Source organism: Lampetra planeri, unplaced genomic scaffold (assembly GCF_965212315.1).
Source record: "Lampetra planeri unplaced genomic scaffold, kcLamPlan1.2.h2 scaffold_944, whole genome shotgun sequence".
Taxonomy (NCBI): Eukaryota; Metazoa; Chordata; class Hyperoartia; order Petromyzontiformes; family Petromyzontidae; genus Lampetra; species Lampetra planeri.
The window spans coordinates 2166-20000 of NW_027615766.1; the positions used below are offsets into that span (position 1 = coordinate 2166).

At 50.5% G+C, this 17835-nt stretch overlaps 1 protein-coding gene across 1 annotated transcript in view; it reads right to left on the reverse strand.

Moving 5' to 3' along the window:
• Window positions 1-215: 215 nt before the first annotated feature.
• The window catches only part of ILK (integrin linked kinase), a gene marked incomplete at both ends in the record, with an annotated part of 31702 nt that continues 14082 nt past the window's right edge, over window positions 216-17835 (reverse strand). The window contains 3 exon segments of the mRNA XM_078624734.1: window positions 216-389; window positions 392-421; window positions 3701-3828. Coding sequence (XP_078480860.1) covers window positions 216-389; window positions 392-421; window positions 3701-3828 — 332 coding nt within the window.

Genomic DNA, 17835 nt, shown 5'->3' on the forward strand with positions numbered 1-17835 from the left:
CGAGGGGATGAGCGGCTCCAGCGTGTGAGTGAGTGAGCGAGTGAGTGGGTGAGTGAGTGGGGTGAGTGAGTGAGTGAGTGAGTGAGTGAGTGAGTGGGGTGAGTGAGTGAGTGAGTGAGTGGGTGAGTGAGTGGGGAGTGAGTGAGCGACTGGGTGAGTGAGTGGGTGAGTGAGCGAGCGAGCGAGTGAGTGAGTGGGTGAGTGAGGTGAGCGACTGGGTGAGTGAGTGGGTGAGTGAGTGAGTGAGTGAGTGAGCGATGGTGAGCGAGTGAGTGAGTGAGTGAGTGGGTGAGCGGTCACCATGATGCTGCGACTGTTGAGGTGGAGGCGAGGGATGAGCGGCTCCAGCGTGTGCAGGAACGCGAAGCCCTTGGCCACGTCAAGAGCAACTTTACGGCCTGCGCCTGGTCCACCACCAGACCTACACACACGCACACAGACACACACACACACAGACACACACAGATAGATTATACACACAGACACACACGCACACAGACACACACACACACAGACACACACACACACAGACACACGCACACACAGACACACACACACACAGACACACACGCACACAGACACACACACACACAGACACACACACACACAGACACACGCACACACAGACAACACACACACAGACACACACACACACAGACACACGCACACACAGACACACGCACATAGATTATACACACACACGTAGATTATACACACACAGACACACACACACACAGACAACACACACACAGACACACGCACACACAGACACACGCACATAGATTATACACACACACGTAGATTATACACACACAGACACACACACACAGACACACACAGATAGATTATACACACACACACAACAGACACACACAGATAGATTATACACACACAGACACACACACACACAGACACAGATAGATTATACACACACAGACACACACGCACACACCACGTAGATTATACACACACAGACACACACACACACAGACACACGCACACGTAGATTATACACACACAGGACACACACACACACAGACACACGCACACGTAGATTATACACACACAGACACACACACACAGACACACACACGCACACGTAGATTATACACACACAGACACACGCACACACAGACACACGCACACGTAGATTATACACACACAGACACACACACACACAGACACACGCACACGTAGATTATACACACACAGACACACACACACAGACACACACACGCACACGTAGATTATACACACACAGACACACGCACACACAGACACACGCACACGTAGATTATACACACACAGACACACACACACACACAGATAGATTATACACACACAGACACACACACACACAGACACACGCACACACAGACACACGCACATAGATTATACACACACACGTAGATTATACACACACAGACACACACACACAGACACACACAGATAGATTATACACACACACACACACAGACACACACAGATAGATTATACACACACAGACACACACACACACAGACACAGATAGATTATACACACACAGACACACACGCACACACACACGTAGATTATACACACACAGACACACGCACACACAGACACACGCACACGTAGATTATACACACACAGACACAGACACACGCACACGTAGATTATACACACACAGACACACACACACACAGACACACGCACACGTAGATTATACACACACAGACACACACACACACAGACACACGCACACGTAGATTATACACACACAGACACACACACACAGACACACACACGCACACGTAGATTATACACACACAGACACACACACAGACACACACACGCACACGTAGATTATACACACACAGACACACGCACACACAGACACACGCACACGTAGATTATACACACACAGACACACACACACACACAGATAGATTATACACACACAGACACACACACACACACACGCACACGTAGATTTATACACACACAGACACACACACACAGATAGATTATACACACACAGACACACACAGATATACACACAGAGACACACACAGATACACACAGAGACACACACACACACACAGACACACACAGATAGATAGATAAACACACACAGATACAGATATACACGCACAGAGACACAGATAGATAGATAAACACACACAGAAACACACACACACAGACAGATAGATAAACACACACACACACAGAGATAGATAGATAAACACACACAGATACACACACACACAGACACACAGACAGATAGATAAACACACACACACAGATAGATAGATAAACACACACAGACACACACACAGAGAAAGATATACACACACACACACAGATAGATACACACACACAGACAGACACACACAGATAGATACACACAGAGACACACACACAGAGACACACACACACAGACAAACACACACACAGAGACACAGAGATAGATAGATATACATAGAGACACACACACACAGATAGATAGATAAACACACACACACACACAGACAGACACACTCAGATAGATACACACACACAGACGCACAGATAGATACACACACACACACCCAGATAGATACACACACACACACACACAGATAGATACACACACACAGACACACACAGACACACACACACAGACACACACACACACACAGATAGATACACACACACACAGATAGATACACACACACACACACACAGATAGATACACACACACACACACAGATAGATACACACACACACAGATAGATACACACACACACACACAGATAGATACACACACACACACACAGATAGATACACACACACCCACACAGATAGATACACACACACACAGATAGATACACACACACACAGATAGATACACACACACACCGACACACACACAGACACACACACACACACAGAGACACACACACACAGAGACACACACACAGATAGATACACACACACACAGATAGATACACACACACAGACACGCACACACTCACACACGGAGACACACACACACACAAAGACACACACAGATAGATACACACGCACAGAGACACACACACACAGACACACACACACACAAAGACACACACAGATAGATACACACACACACACACAAAGACACACACAGATAGATACACACGCACAGAGACACACACACACAGACACGCACACACAGATACACACACACAGACACACTGATGCCCCTCCCCCCACGTGACCCACTGGTGCCCCTCCCCCCCCACGTGTCACCCACTGAAGCCCCTCCCCCCACCGATGCCCCTCCCCCTACTGAAGCCCCTCCCCCCCCCCACGTGACACCCACTGGTGCCCCTCCCCCTACTGATGCCCCTCCCCCCCCACGTGACCCACTGAAGCCCCTCCCCCCCCACGTGTCACCCACTGAAGCCCCTCCCCCCACTGGTGCCCCTCCCCCTACTGCTGCCCCTCCCCCTACTGAAGGCCCCTCCCCCTACTGCTGCCCCTCCCCCTACTGAAGCCCCTCCCCCCACCGATGCCCCTCCCCCTACTGAAGCCCCTCCCCCTACTGAAGCCCCTCCCCCCACGATGCCCCTCCCCCCTACTGAAGTCCCTCCCCCCCCACGTGCCACCCACTGAAGCCCCTCCCCCCACTGGTGCCCCTCCCCCCACCGATGCCCCTCCCCCTACTGAAGCCCCTCCCCCCCCCCACGTGACCCACTGGTGCCCTCGTGCAGCAGGTTGTAGAGGGAGCCGAAGGGCATGAGCTGCGTGATGAGGGTGGGGGCCGGCGCCGTGGGGAACGTGCAGCCCCCCAACACGGGCAGCACGTTGGGGTGGGAGAAGATGCTGGGGGGGGGAGAGGGGGGGGGAGGGGGGGGGGGAGAGGGGGGGGGAGAGGGGGGGGAGAGGGGGGGGAGAGGGGGGGGGAGAGGGGGGGGAGAGGGGGGGGAGAGGGGGGAGACACAGGGAGGGGGAGACACGGGGGGGGGGGGGAGACACGGGGGGGGGGGGAGACACAGGGAGGGGGAGACACGGGGGGGGGGGGGGAGACACGGGGGGAGACACGTGGGGGGGGGGGAGACACGGGGGGGGGGGGGAGACACGGGGGGGGGGGGAGACACGGGGGGGGGGGGAGACACGGGGGGGGGGGGGAGACACAGGGAGGGGGAGACACGGGGGGGGGGGGGGAGACACGGGGGGGGGGGAGACACGGGGGGGGGGGGAGAGACACGGGGGGGGGGGGAGGAGAGGACACGTGGGGGGGGGGGGAGAGACACGGGGGGGGGGAGACACAGGGGGGGGAGACACGGGGGGGGGGGGAGACACGGGGGGGGGGGAGACACGGGGGAGGGAGAGACACGTGGGGGGGGGGAGAGACACGGGGGGGGGGGGAGAGACACGTGGGGGGGGGGGAGAGACACGGGGGGGGAGGGAGACACAGGGGGGGAGACACGGGGGGGGGGGAGAGACACGTGGGGGGGGGGGAGAGACACGGGGGGGGGGGGGGGAGACACAAGAAGAAGCGTGAACACGGTTAGCCAGGGTCCTACAAAGGCAAAGCTCCCCCATGTAGCCTCGCCAGACTGTCGGGGCAAGTGCTGCTGGTTTCAGTGCCGTGTACGAGGCACGTAGCAGCCCTGCGAGACTTTCGGCTCTTGAATCGAGTGCAAACGCAACGAACAGGACACATGAACACATCTACACCACGAGACGTCTCTTTTAGCAGTGGCAACATAACAATGGTAGGTTTTTACCCTTTTAAACTGGTACAAAAACTGGCACCTTTATTCGAGGCGTCGTGTTTGCAATGACCACAACACAAGTAGTCAATAAAGCAAACACAAAGATGCAACTCTGATAAGGATGATAACAATATGCACTGTCCTTGAAGTTGATTGGCCCACACCCGAGACGGCTTTCTTTTGAGCCTAGTCCCCATTGGTGTAGGGCCAGATGACACCAGAAGGCGCACAACTCAAACACGACGCCTTGAATAAAGGTGCCAGTTTTGTACCAGTTTAAAAGGGTAAAAACCTACCATTGTTATGTTGCCACTGCTAAAAGAGACGTCTCATAGTGTAGATGTTTATGATGTTGTTGATGTTGTTGATGTTTATGATGATGTTATGTTAATGATGTTGTTGATGTTGTTGATGATGATGATGATGTTTATGATGATGATGATGTTGATGTTTATGATGATGATGATGATGTTTATGTTAATGATGTTTATGATGTTGTTGATGTTGTTGATGTTTATGATGATGATGATGATGTTTATGTTAATGATGATGTTTATGATGTTTATGATGATGATGATGATGTTTATGTTAATGATGATGTTTATGATGTTTATGATGATGATGATGATGTTTATGTTAATGATGATGTTTATGATGTTTATGATGATGATGATGATGTTTATGTTAATGATGTTTATGATAATGGTAGGTTTTTACCCTTTTAAACTGGTACAAAACTGACACCCTTTATTCAAGGCGTCGGTGTTTGAGTTGTGCGCCTTCTGGTGTCATCTGGCCCTACACCAATGGGGACTAGGCTCAAAAGAAAGCCGTCTCGGGTGTGGGCCAATCAACTTCAAGGACAGTGCATATTGTTATCATCCTTATCAGAGTTGCATCTTTGTGTTTGCTTTATTGACTACTTGTGTTGTGGTCATTGCAAACACGATGCCTTGAATAAAGGTGCCAGTTTTGTACCAGTTTAAAAGGGTAAAAACCTTCCATTATGAAAAACATCTTCAAGCGACTTTGCGCAAACTCACTACACACACTCACCACACACACACTCACTACACACACTCACCACACACACACTCACTCACTACACACACACACTCACTACACACAGACTCACACACCACACACACACTCACTCACTACACACACACACTCACTACACACACTCACTCACTACACACAGACTCACACTCACCACACACTCACACACTACACACACACACTCACCACACACTCACACACTACACACAGACTCACACTCACTACACACAGACTCACACTCACCACACACACTCACTAAACACACACTCACCACACACTCACTCACTACACACACTCACTCACTACACACACACACTCACTACACACACACTCACTCACTACACACACACACTACACACACACTCACACTCACTACACACAGACTCACACTCACCACACACACTCACTAAACACACACTCACCACACACTCACTCACTACACACACACACTCACTACACACACACTCACCACACACTCACTCACTACACACACACACTCACTACACACACACACTCACTAAACACACACACTACACACACACACTCACTACACACACACTCACACTCACTACACACAGACTCACACTCACCACACACACTCACTAAACACACACTCACCACACACACACTCACTACACACAGACTCACACACCACACACACACTCACCACACACACACACACTCACTCACCACACACTCACTCACTACACACACACTCACACTCACTACACACACAGACTCACTACACACACAGACTCACACTCACCACACACTCACACTCACACACTCACTACACACAGACTCACACTCACTACACACACACACTACACACAGACTCACACTCACCACACACACACTCACCACACACTCACACACTACACATACACTCACACTCACTACACACAGACTCACACTCACTACACAGACTCACACTCACCACACACACAGACTCACACTCACCACACACACTCACTAAACACACACTCACCACACACACACTCACTACACACAGACTCACACACCACACACACACTCACCACACACACACACACTCACTCACCACACACTCACTCACTACACACCCACACTCACACTCACTACACACACAGACTCACTACACACACAGACTCACACTCACCACACACTCACCACACACTCACACTCACACACTCACTACACACAGACTCACACTCACTACACACACACACTACACACAGACTCACACTCACCACACACACACTCACCACACACTCACACACTACACACACACTCACACTCACTACACACAGACTCACACTCACTACACAGACTCACACTCACCACACACACAGACTCACACTCACCACACACACTCACTAAACACAACACTCACCACACACTCACTACACACTCACACACTACACACACTCACTCACTACACACACTCACCACACACTCACTACACACACTCACTCACTACACACAGACTCACACTCACTACACACACAGACTCACACTCACCACACACACACTCACACTCACTACACACAGACTCACACTCACCACACACACTCACTAAACACACACTCACTACACACAGACTCACACACCACACACACACTCACTCACTACACACACACACTCACTCACCACACACTCACTCACTACACACACACACTCACACTCACTACACACACAGACTCACTACACACACAGACTCACACTCACCACACACTCACCACACACTCACACTCACACACTCACTACACACAGACTCACACTCACTACACACACACACTACACACAGACTCACACTCACCACACACACACTCACCACACACTCACACACTACACACACACTCACACTCACTACACACAGACTCACACTCACTACACAGACTCACACTCACCACACACACAGACTCACACTCACCACACACACTCACTAAACACACACTCACCACACACTCACTACACACTCACACACTCACTCACTACACACACTCACCACACACTCACTACACACACTCCACTCACTACACACACTCAACTCACTACACACAGACTCACACTCACTACACACACAGACTCACACTCACCACACACACACACACTCACTACACACACACACTCACTACACACAGACTCACACTCACTACACACACACTCACCACACACACAGACTCACACTCACCACACACACACTCACCACACACTCACTCACTACACACACACACTCACACTCACCACACACTCACACTCACACACTCACTACACACAGACTCACACTCACTACACACACACACACTCACTACACACACACTCACCACACACTCACACAGACTCACACTCACTACACACACTCACCACAGACTCACACTCACCACACACACACTCACTCACCACACACTCACACAGACTCACACTCACCACACACTCACACAGACTCACACTCACCACACACACACTACACAGACTCACACTCACCACACACTCACACAGACTCACACTCACCACACACACACACTCACACACTACACACACACACACTACACAGACTCACACTCACCACACACTCACACAGACTCACACTCACCACACACACACTCACACACTACACACACACACACTACACAGACTCGCACTCACCACACACTCACACACACTACACACTCACACAGACTCACACTCACCACACACACACACACTACACAGACTCACACTCACCACACACACTCACCTCACACTCACACAGACTCACACTCACTACACACACTCACCACAGACTCACACTCACCACACACACACTCACTCACCACACACTCACACAGACTCACACTCACCACACACTCACACAGACTCACACTCACCACACACACACTCACACACTACACACACACACACTACACAGACTCGCACTCACCACACACTCACACACACTACACACTCACACAGACTCACACTCACCACACACACACACACTACACAGACTCACACTCACCACACACACTCACCACACACTCACACAGACTCACACTCACCACACACACACACGCTCACACACTACACACACTCACACACTACACTCACACACTACACACACACACTACACTCACACACTACACACACACAGACTCACTCACCACACACACACACACAGACTGACACACACACAGACTGACACACACACAGACACACAGACTCACACAATCACTACACAGACTCACACTCACCACACACTCACACACTACACTCACACATTCACACCCACTACACACACACTCACTCACCACACACTCACTCACCACACACTCACACACTGACTCACTCACCACACACACACACAGACTGACACACACACAGACACACAGCCTCACACAATCACTACACAGACTCACACTCACCACACACTCACACACTACACTCACACATTCACACCCACTACACACACACTCACTCACCACACACTCACTCACACACTACACACACACACAGACTCACTCACCACACACACACACACACACTATACACACACACACAGACTCACTCACCACACACACACACACACAGACTCACTCACCACACACACACACACAGACTCACACTCACCACACACTCACACACACTATACACACACACACAGACTCACACTCACCACACACTCACACACTACACTCACACATTCACACCCACTACACACACACTCACTCACCACACACACACTCACTCACACACTACACACACACACAGACTCACTCACCACACACACACACACACAGACTCACACTCACCACACACTCACACAGACTCACACTCACCACACACACACACTACACAGACTCACACTCACCACACACTCACACTCACCACACACACACACACTCACACACTACACACACACACACTACACAGACTCACACTCACCACACACACACACTACACAGACTCACACTCACCACACACTCACACTCACCACACACACACACACTCACACACTACACACACACACACTACACAGACTCACACTCACCACACACACACTCACACACTACACACACACACACACTACACAGACTCACACTCACCACACACTCACACACACTCACACACACTACACACACACACAGACTCACACTCACCACACACTCACACACTACACTCACACATTCACACCCACTACACACACACTCACTCACCACACACTCACTCACACACTACACACACACACAGACTCACTCACCACACACACACACACAGACTCACACTCACCACACACTCACACACTACACTCACACATTCACACCCACTACACACACACTCACTCACCACACACTCACTCACACACTACACACACACACAGACTCACTCACCACACACACACACACACTATACACACACACACAGACTCACACTCACCACACACTCACACACTACACTCACACATTCACACCCACTACACACACACTCACTCACCACACACTCACTCACACACTACACACACACACAGACTCACACTCACCACACACTCACACACACTATACACACACACACAGACTCACACTCACCACACACTCACACACTACACTCACACATTCACACCCACTACACACACACTCACTCACCACACACTCACTCACACACTACACACACACACAGACTCACTCACCACACACACACACACACACTATACACACACACACAGACTCACTCACCACACACACACACACACAGACTCACTCACCACACACTCACACACACACACACTCACTCACCACACACTCACTCACTACACACACACTCACACTCACTACACACACAGACTCACTACACACACAGACTCACACTCACCACACACTCACCACACACTCACACTCACACACTCACTACACACAGACTCACACTCACTACACACACACACTACACACAGACTCACACTCACCACACACACACTCACCACACACTCACACACTACACACACACTCACACTCACTACACACAGACTCACACTCACTACACAGACTCACACTCACCACACACACAGACTCACACTCACCACACACACTCACTAAACACACACTCACCACACACTCACTACACACTCACACACTACACACACTCACTCACTACACACACTCACCACACACTCACTACACACACTCACTCACTACACACAGACTCACACTCACTACACACACAGACTCACACTCACCACACACACACTCACACTCACTACACACAGACTCACACTCACCACACACACTCACTAAACACACACTCACTACACACAGACTCACACACCACACACACACTCACTCACTACACACACACACTCACTCACCACACACTCACTCACTACACACACACACTCACTACACACACACTCACACTCACTACACACACAGACTCACTACACACACAGACTCACACTCACCACACACTCACCACACACTCACACTCACACACTCACTACACACAGACTCACACTCACTACACACACACACTACACACAGACTCACACTCACCACACACACACTCACCACACACTCACACACTACACACACACTCACACTCACTACACACAGACTCACACTCACTACACAGACTCACACTCACCACACACACAGACTCACACTCACCACACACACTCACTAAACACACACTCACCACACACTCACTACACACTCACACACTCACTCACTACACACACTCACCACACACTCACTACACACACTCACTCACTACACACACTCACTCACTACACACAGACTCACACTCACTACACACACAGACTCACACTCACCACACACACACACACTCACTACACACACACACTCACTACACACAGACTCACACTCACTACACACACACTCACCACACACACAGACTCACACTCACCACACACACACTCACCACACACTCACTCACTACACACACACACTCACACTCACCACACACTCACACTCACACACTCACTACACACAGACTCACACTCACTACACACACACACACTCACTACACACACACTCACCACACACTCACACAGACTCACACTCACTACACACACTCACCACAGACTCACACTCACCACACACACACTCACTCACCACACACTCACACAGACTCACACTCACCACACACTCACACAGACTCACACTCACCACACACACACTACACAGACTCACACTCACCACACACTCACACAGACTCACACTCACCACACACACACACTCACACACTACACACACACACACTACACAGACTCACACTCACCACACACTCACACAGACTCACACTCACCACACACACACTCACACACTACACACACACACACTACACAGACTCGCACTCACCACACACTCACACACACTACACACTCACACAGACTCACACTCACCACACACACACACACTACACAGACTCACACTCACCACACACACTCACCACACACTCACACAGACTCACACTCACTACACACACTCACCACAGACTCACACTCACCACACACACACTCACTCACCACACACTCACACAGACTCACACTCACCACACACTCACACAGACTCACACTCACCACACACACACTCACACACTACACACACACACACTACACAGACTCGCACTCACCACACACTCACACACACTACACACTCACACAGACTCACACTCACCACACACACACACACTACACAGACTCACACTCACCACACACACTCACCACACACTCACACAGACTCACACTCACCACACACACACACGCTCACACACTACACACACTCACACACTACACTCACACACTACACACACACACTACACTCACACACTACACACACACAGACTCACTCACCACACACACACACACAGACTGACACACACACGGACTGACACACACACAGACACACAGACTCACACAATCACTACACAGACTCACACTCACCACACACTCACACACTACACTCACACATTCACACCCACTACACACACACTCACTCACCACACACTCACTCACCACACACTCACACACTGACTCACTCACCACACACACACACAGACTGACACACACACAGACACACAGCCTCACACAATCACTACACAGACTCACACTCACCACACACTCACACACTACACTCACACATTCACACCCACTACACACACTCACTCACCACACACTCACTCACACACTACACACACACACAGACTCACTCACCACACACACACACACACAGACTCACACTCACCACACACTCACACAGACTCACACTCACCACACACACACACTACACAGACTCACACTCACCACACACTCACACTCACCACACACACACACACTCACACACTACACACACACACACTACACAGACTCACACTCACCACACACACACACACTCACACACTACACACACACACACTACACAGACTCACACTCACCACACACACACTCACACACTACACACACACACACACTACACAGACTCACACTCACACACACTACACACACACACAGACTCACACTCACCACACACTCACACACACTACACACACACTCACTCACCACACACTCACTCACACACTACACACACACATTCACACCCACTACACACACACTCACTCACCACACACTCACTCACACACTACACACACACACAGACTCACTCACCACACACACACACACACAGACTCACACTCACCACACACTCACACACACTATACACACACACACAGACTCACTCACCACACACACACACACACAGACTCACTCACCACACACACACACACAGACTCACACTCACCACACACTCACACACACTATACACACACACACAGACTCACACTCACCACACACTCACACACTACACTCACACATTCACACCCACTACACACACACTCACTCACCACACACACACTCACTCACACACTACACACACACACAGACTCACTCACCACACACACACACACACAGACTCACACTCACCACACACTCACACAGACTCACACTCACCACACACACACACTACACAGACTCACACTCACCACACACTCACACTCACCACACACACACACACTCACACACTACACACACACACACACACTACACAGACTCACACTCACCACACACACACTCACACACTACACACACACACACACTACACAGACTCACACTCACCACACACTCACACACACTCACACACACTACACACACACACAGACTCACACTCACCACACACTCACACACTACACTCACACATTCACACCCACTACACACACACTCACTCACCACACACTCACTCACACACTACACACACACACAGACTCACTCACCACACACACACACACACACAGACTCACACTCACCACACACTCACACACACTATACACACACACACACAGACTCACTCACCACACACACACACACACAGACTCACTCACCACACACACACACACAGACTCACACTCACCACACACTCACACACACTATACACACACACACAGACTCACACTCACCACACACTCACACACTACACTCACACATTCACACCCACTACACACACACTCACTCACCACACACACTCACTCACACACTACACACACACACACTACACAGACTCACACTCACCACACACACACTCACACACTACACACACACACACACTACACAGACTCACACTCACCACACACTCACACACACTCACACACACTACACACACACACAGACTCACACTCACCACACACTCACACACTACACTCACACATTCACACCCACTACACACACACTCACTCACCACACACTCACTCACACACTACACACACACACAGACTCACTCACCACACACACACACACACACAGACTCACACTCACCACACACTCACACACACTATACACACACACACAGACTCACTCACCACACACACACACACACAGACTCACTCACCACACACACACACACAGACTCACACTCACCACACACTCACACACACTATACACACACACACAGACTCACACTCACCACACACTCACACACTACACTCACACATTCACACCCACTACACACACACTCACTCACCACACACACACTCACTCACACACTACACACACACACAGACTCACTCACCACACACACACACACACAGACTCACACTCACCACACACTCACACAGACTCACACTCACCACACACACACACTACACAGACTCACACTCACCACACACTCACACTCACCACACACACACACACACTCACACTCACCACACACACACACTACACAGACTCACACTCACCACACACACACACTACACAGACTCACACTCACCACACACTCACACTCACCACACACACACACACTCACACACTACACACACACACACTACACAGACTCACACTCACCACACACACACTCACACACTACACACACACACACACTACACAGACTCACACTCACCACACACTCACACACACTCACACACACTACACACACACACAGACTCACACTCACCACACACTCACACACTACACTCACACATTCACACCCACTACACACACACTCACTCACCACACACTCACTCACACACTACACACACACACAGACTCACTCACCACACACACACACACAGACTCACACTCACCACACACTCACACACACTACACACACACACAGACTCACACTCACCACACACTCACCACACACTACACACAGACTGACACACACACAGACACACAGCCTCACACAATCACTACACAGACTCACACTCACCACACACTCACACACTACACTCACACATTCACACCCACTACACACACACTCACTCACCACACACTCACTCACACACTACACACACACACAGACTCACTCACCACACACACACACACACACTATACACACACACAGACTCACTCACCACACACTCACTCACACACTACACACACACACAGACTCACTCACCACACACACACACACACAGACTCACACTCACCACACACTCACACAGACTCACACTCACCACACACTCACACACTACACACACACACACACAGACTCACTCACCACACACACACACAGACTGACACACACACAGACACACAGACTCACACTCACCACACACTCACACAGACTCACACTCACCACACACACACACTACACAGACTCACACTCACCACACACTCACACTCACCACACACACACACACTCACACACTACACACACACACTACACAGACTCACACTCACCACACACACACACTCACACACTACACACACACACACACTACACAGACTCACACTCACCACACACTCACACACACTCACACACACTACACACACACACAGACTCACACTCACCACACACTCACACACTACACTCACACATTCACACCCACTACACACACACTCACTCACCACACACTCACTCACACACTACACACACACACAGACTCACTCACCACACACACACACACAGACTCACTCACCACACACTCACTCACACACTACACACACAGACTCACTCACCACACACACTACACACACAGACTCACACTCACACACTACACTCACACATTCACACCCACTACACACACACTCACTCACCACACACTCACTCACACACTACACACACACACAGACTCACTCACCACACACACACACACACACAGACTCACACTCACCACACACTCACACACACACTACACACACACACACAGACTCACTCACCACACACACACACACACAGACTCACACTCACCACACACTCACACAGACTCACACTCACCACACACACACACTACACAGACTCACACTCACCACACACTCACACTCACCACACACACACACTCACACACTACACACACACACACACTACACAGACTCACACTCACCACACACTCACACTCACCACACACACACACACTCACACACTACACACACACACACTACACAGACTCACACTCACCACACACACACTCACACACTACACACACACACACACACTACACAGACTCACACTCACCACACACTCACACACACAGACTCACACTCACCACACACTCACACACTACACTCACACATTCACACCCACTACACACACACTCACTCACCACACACTCACTCACACACTACACACACACACACTGACTCACTCACCACACACACACACACTGACACACACACAGACACACAGCCTCACTCACCACACACTCACTCACACACTACACACACACACAGACTCACACTCACCACACACTCACACACTACACTCAACAATTCACACCCACTACACACACACTCACACACACTACACACACTGACTCACTCACCACACACACACAGACTGACACACACACAGACACACAGCCTCACACAATCACTACACAGACTCACACTCACCACACACTCACACACTACACTCACACATTCACACCCACTACACACACTCACTCACCACACACACTCACTCACCACACACTCACTCACACACTACACACACACACACAGACTCACTCACCACACACACACACACAGACTCACTCACCACACACACACACACACAGACTCACACTCACCACACACTCACACACACTACACACACACACAGACTCACACTCACACACTACACTCACTCACCACACACACACACACAGACTCACTCACCACACACACACACACAGACTGACACACACACAGACACACAGACTGACACACACACAGACACACAGCCTCACACAATCACTACGCCCCACACTCCACTCGCCCCCTGGGTGCGTCTCTATCGCCAGTCAGCTGCGTCCTACAACTTCCTGTTGTGACAGCTTCAACTACAGCCACCATCACCACCATCACCATCAACACCATCACCATCACCACCACCACCATCACCACCACCACCACCACCATCACCACCACCATCACCACCATCATCATCACCATCACCACCACCACCACCACCATCACCACCACCATCATCACCACCACCATCATCACCATCACCATCATCATCATCATCACCACCACCATCACCATCACCACCATCATCACCACCATCACCACCATCACCACCACCATCACCACCACCACCATCACCACCACCAC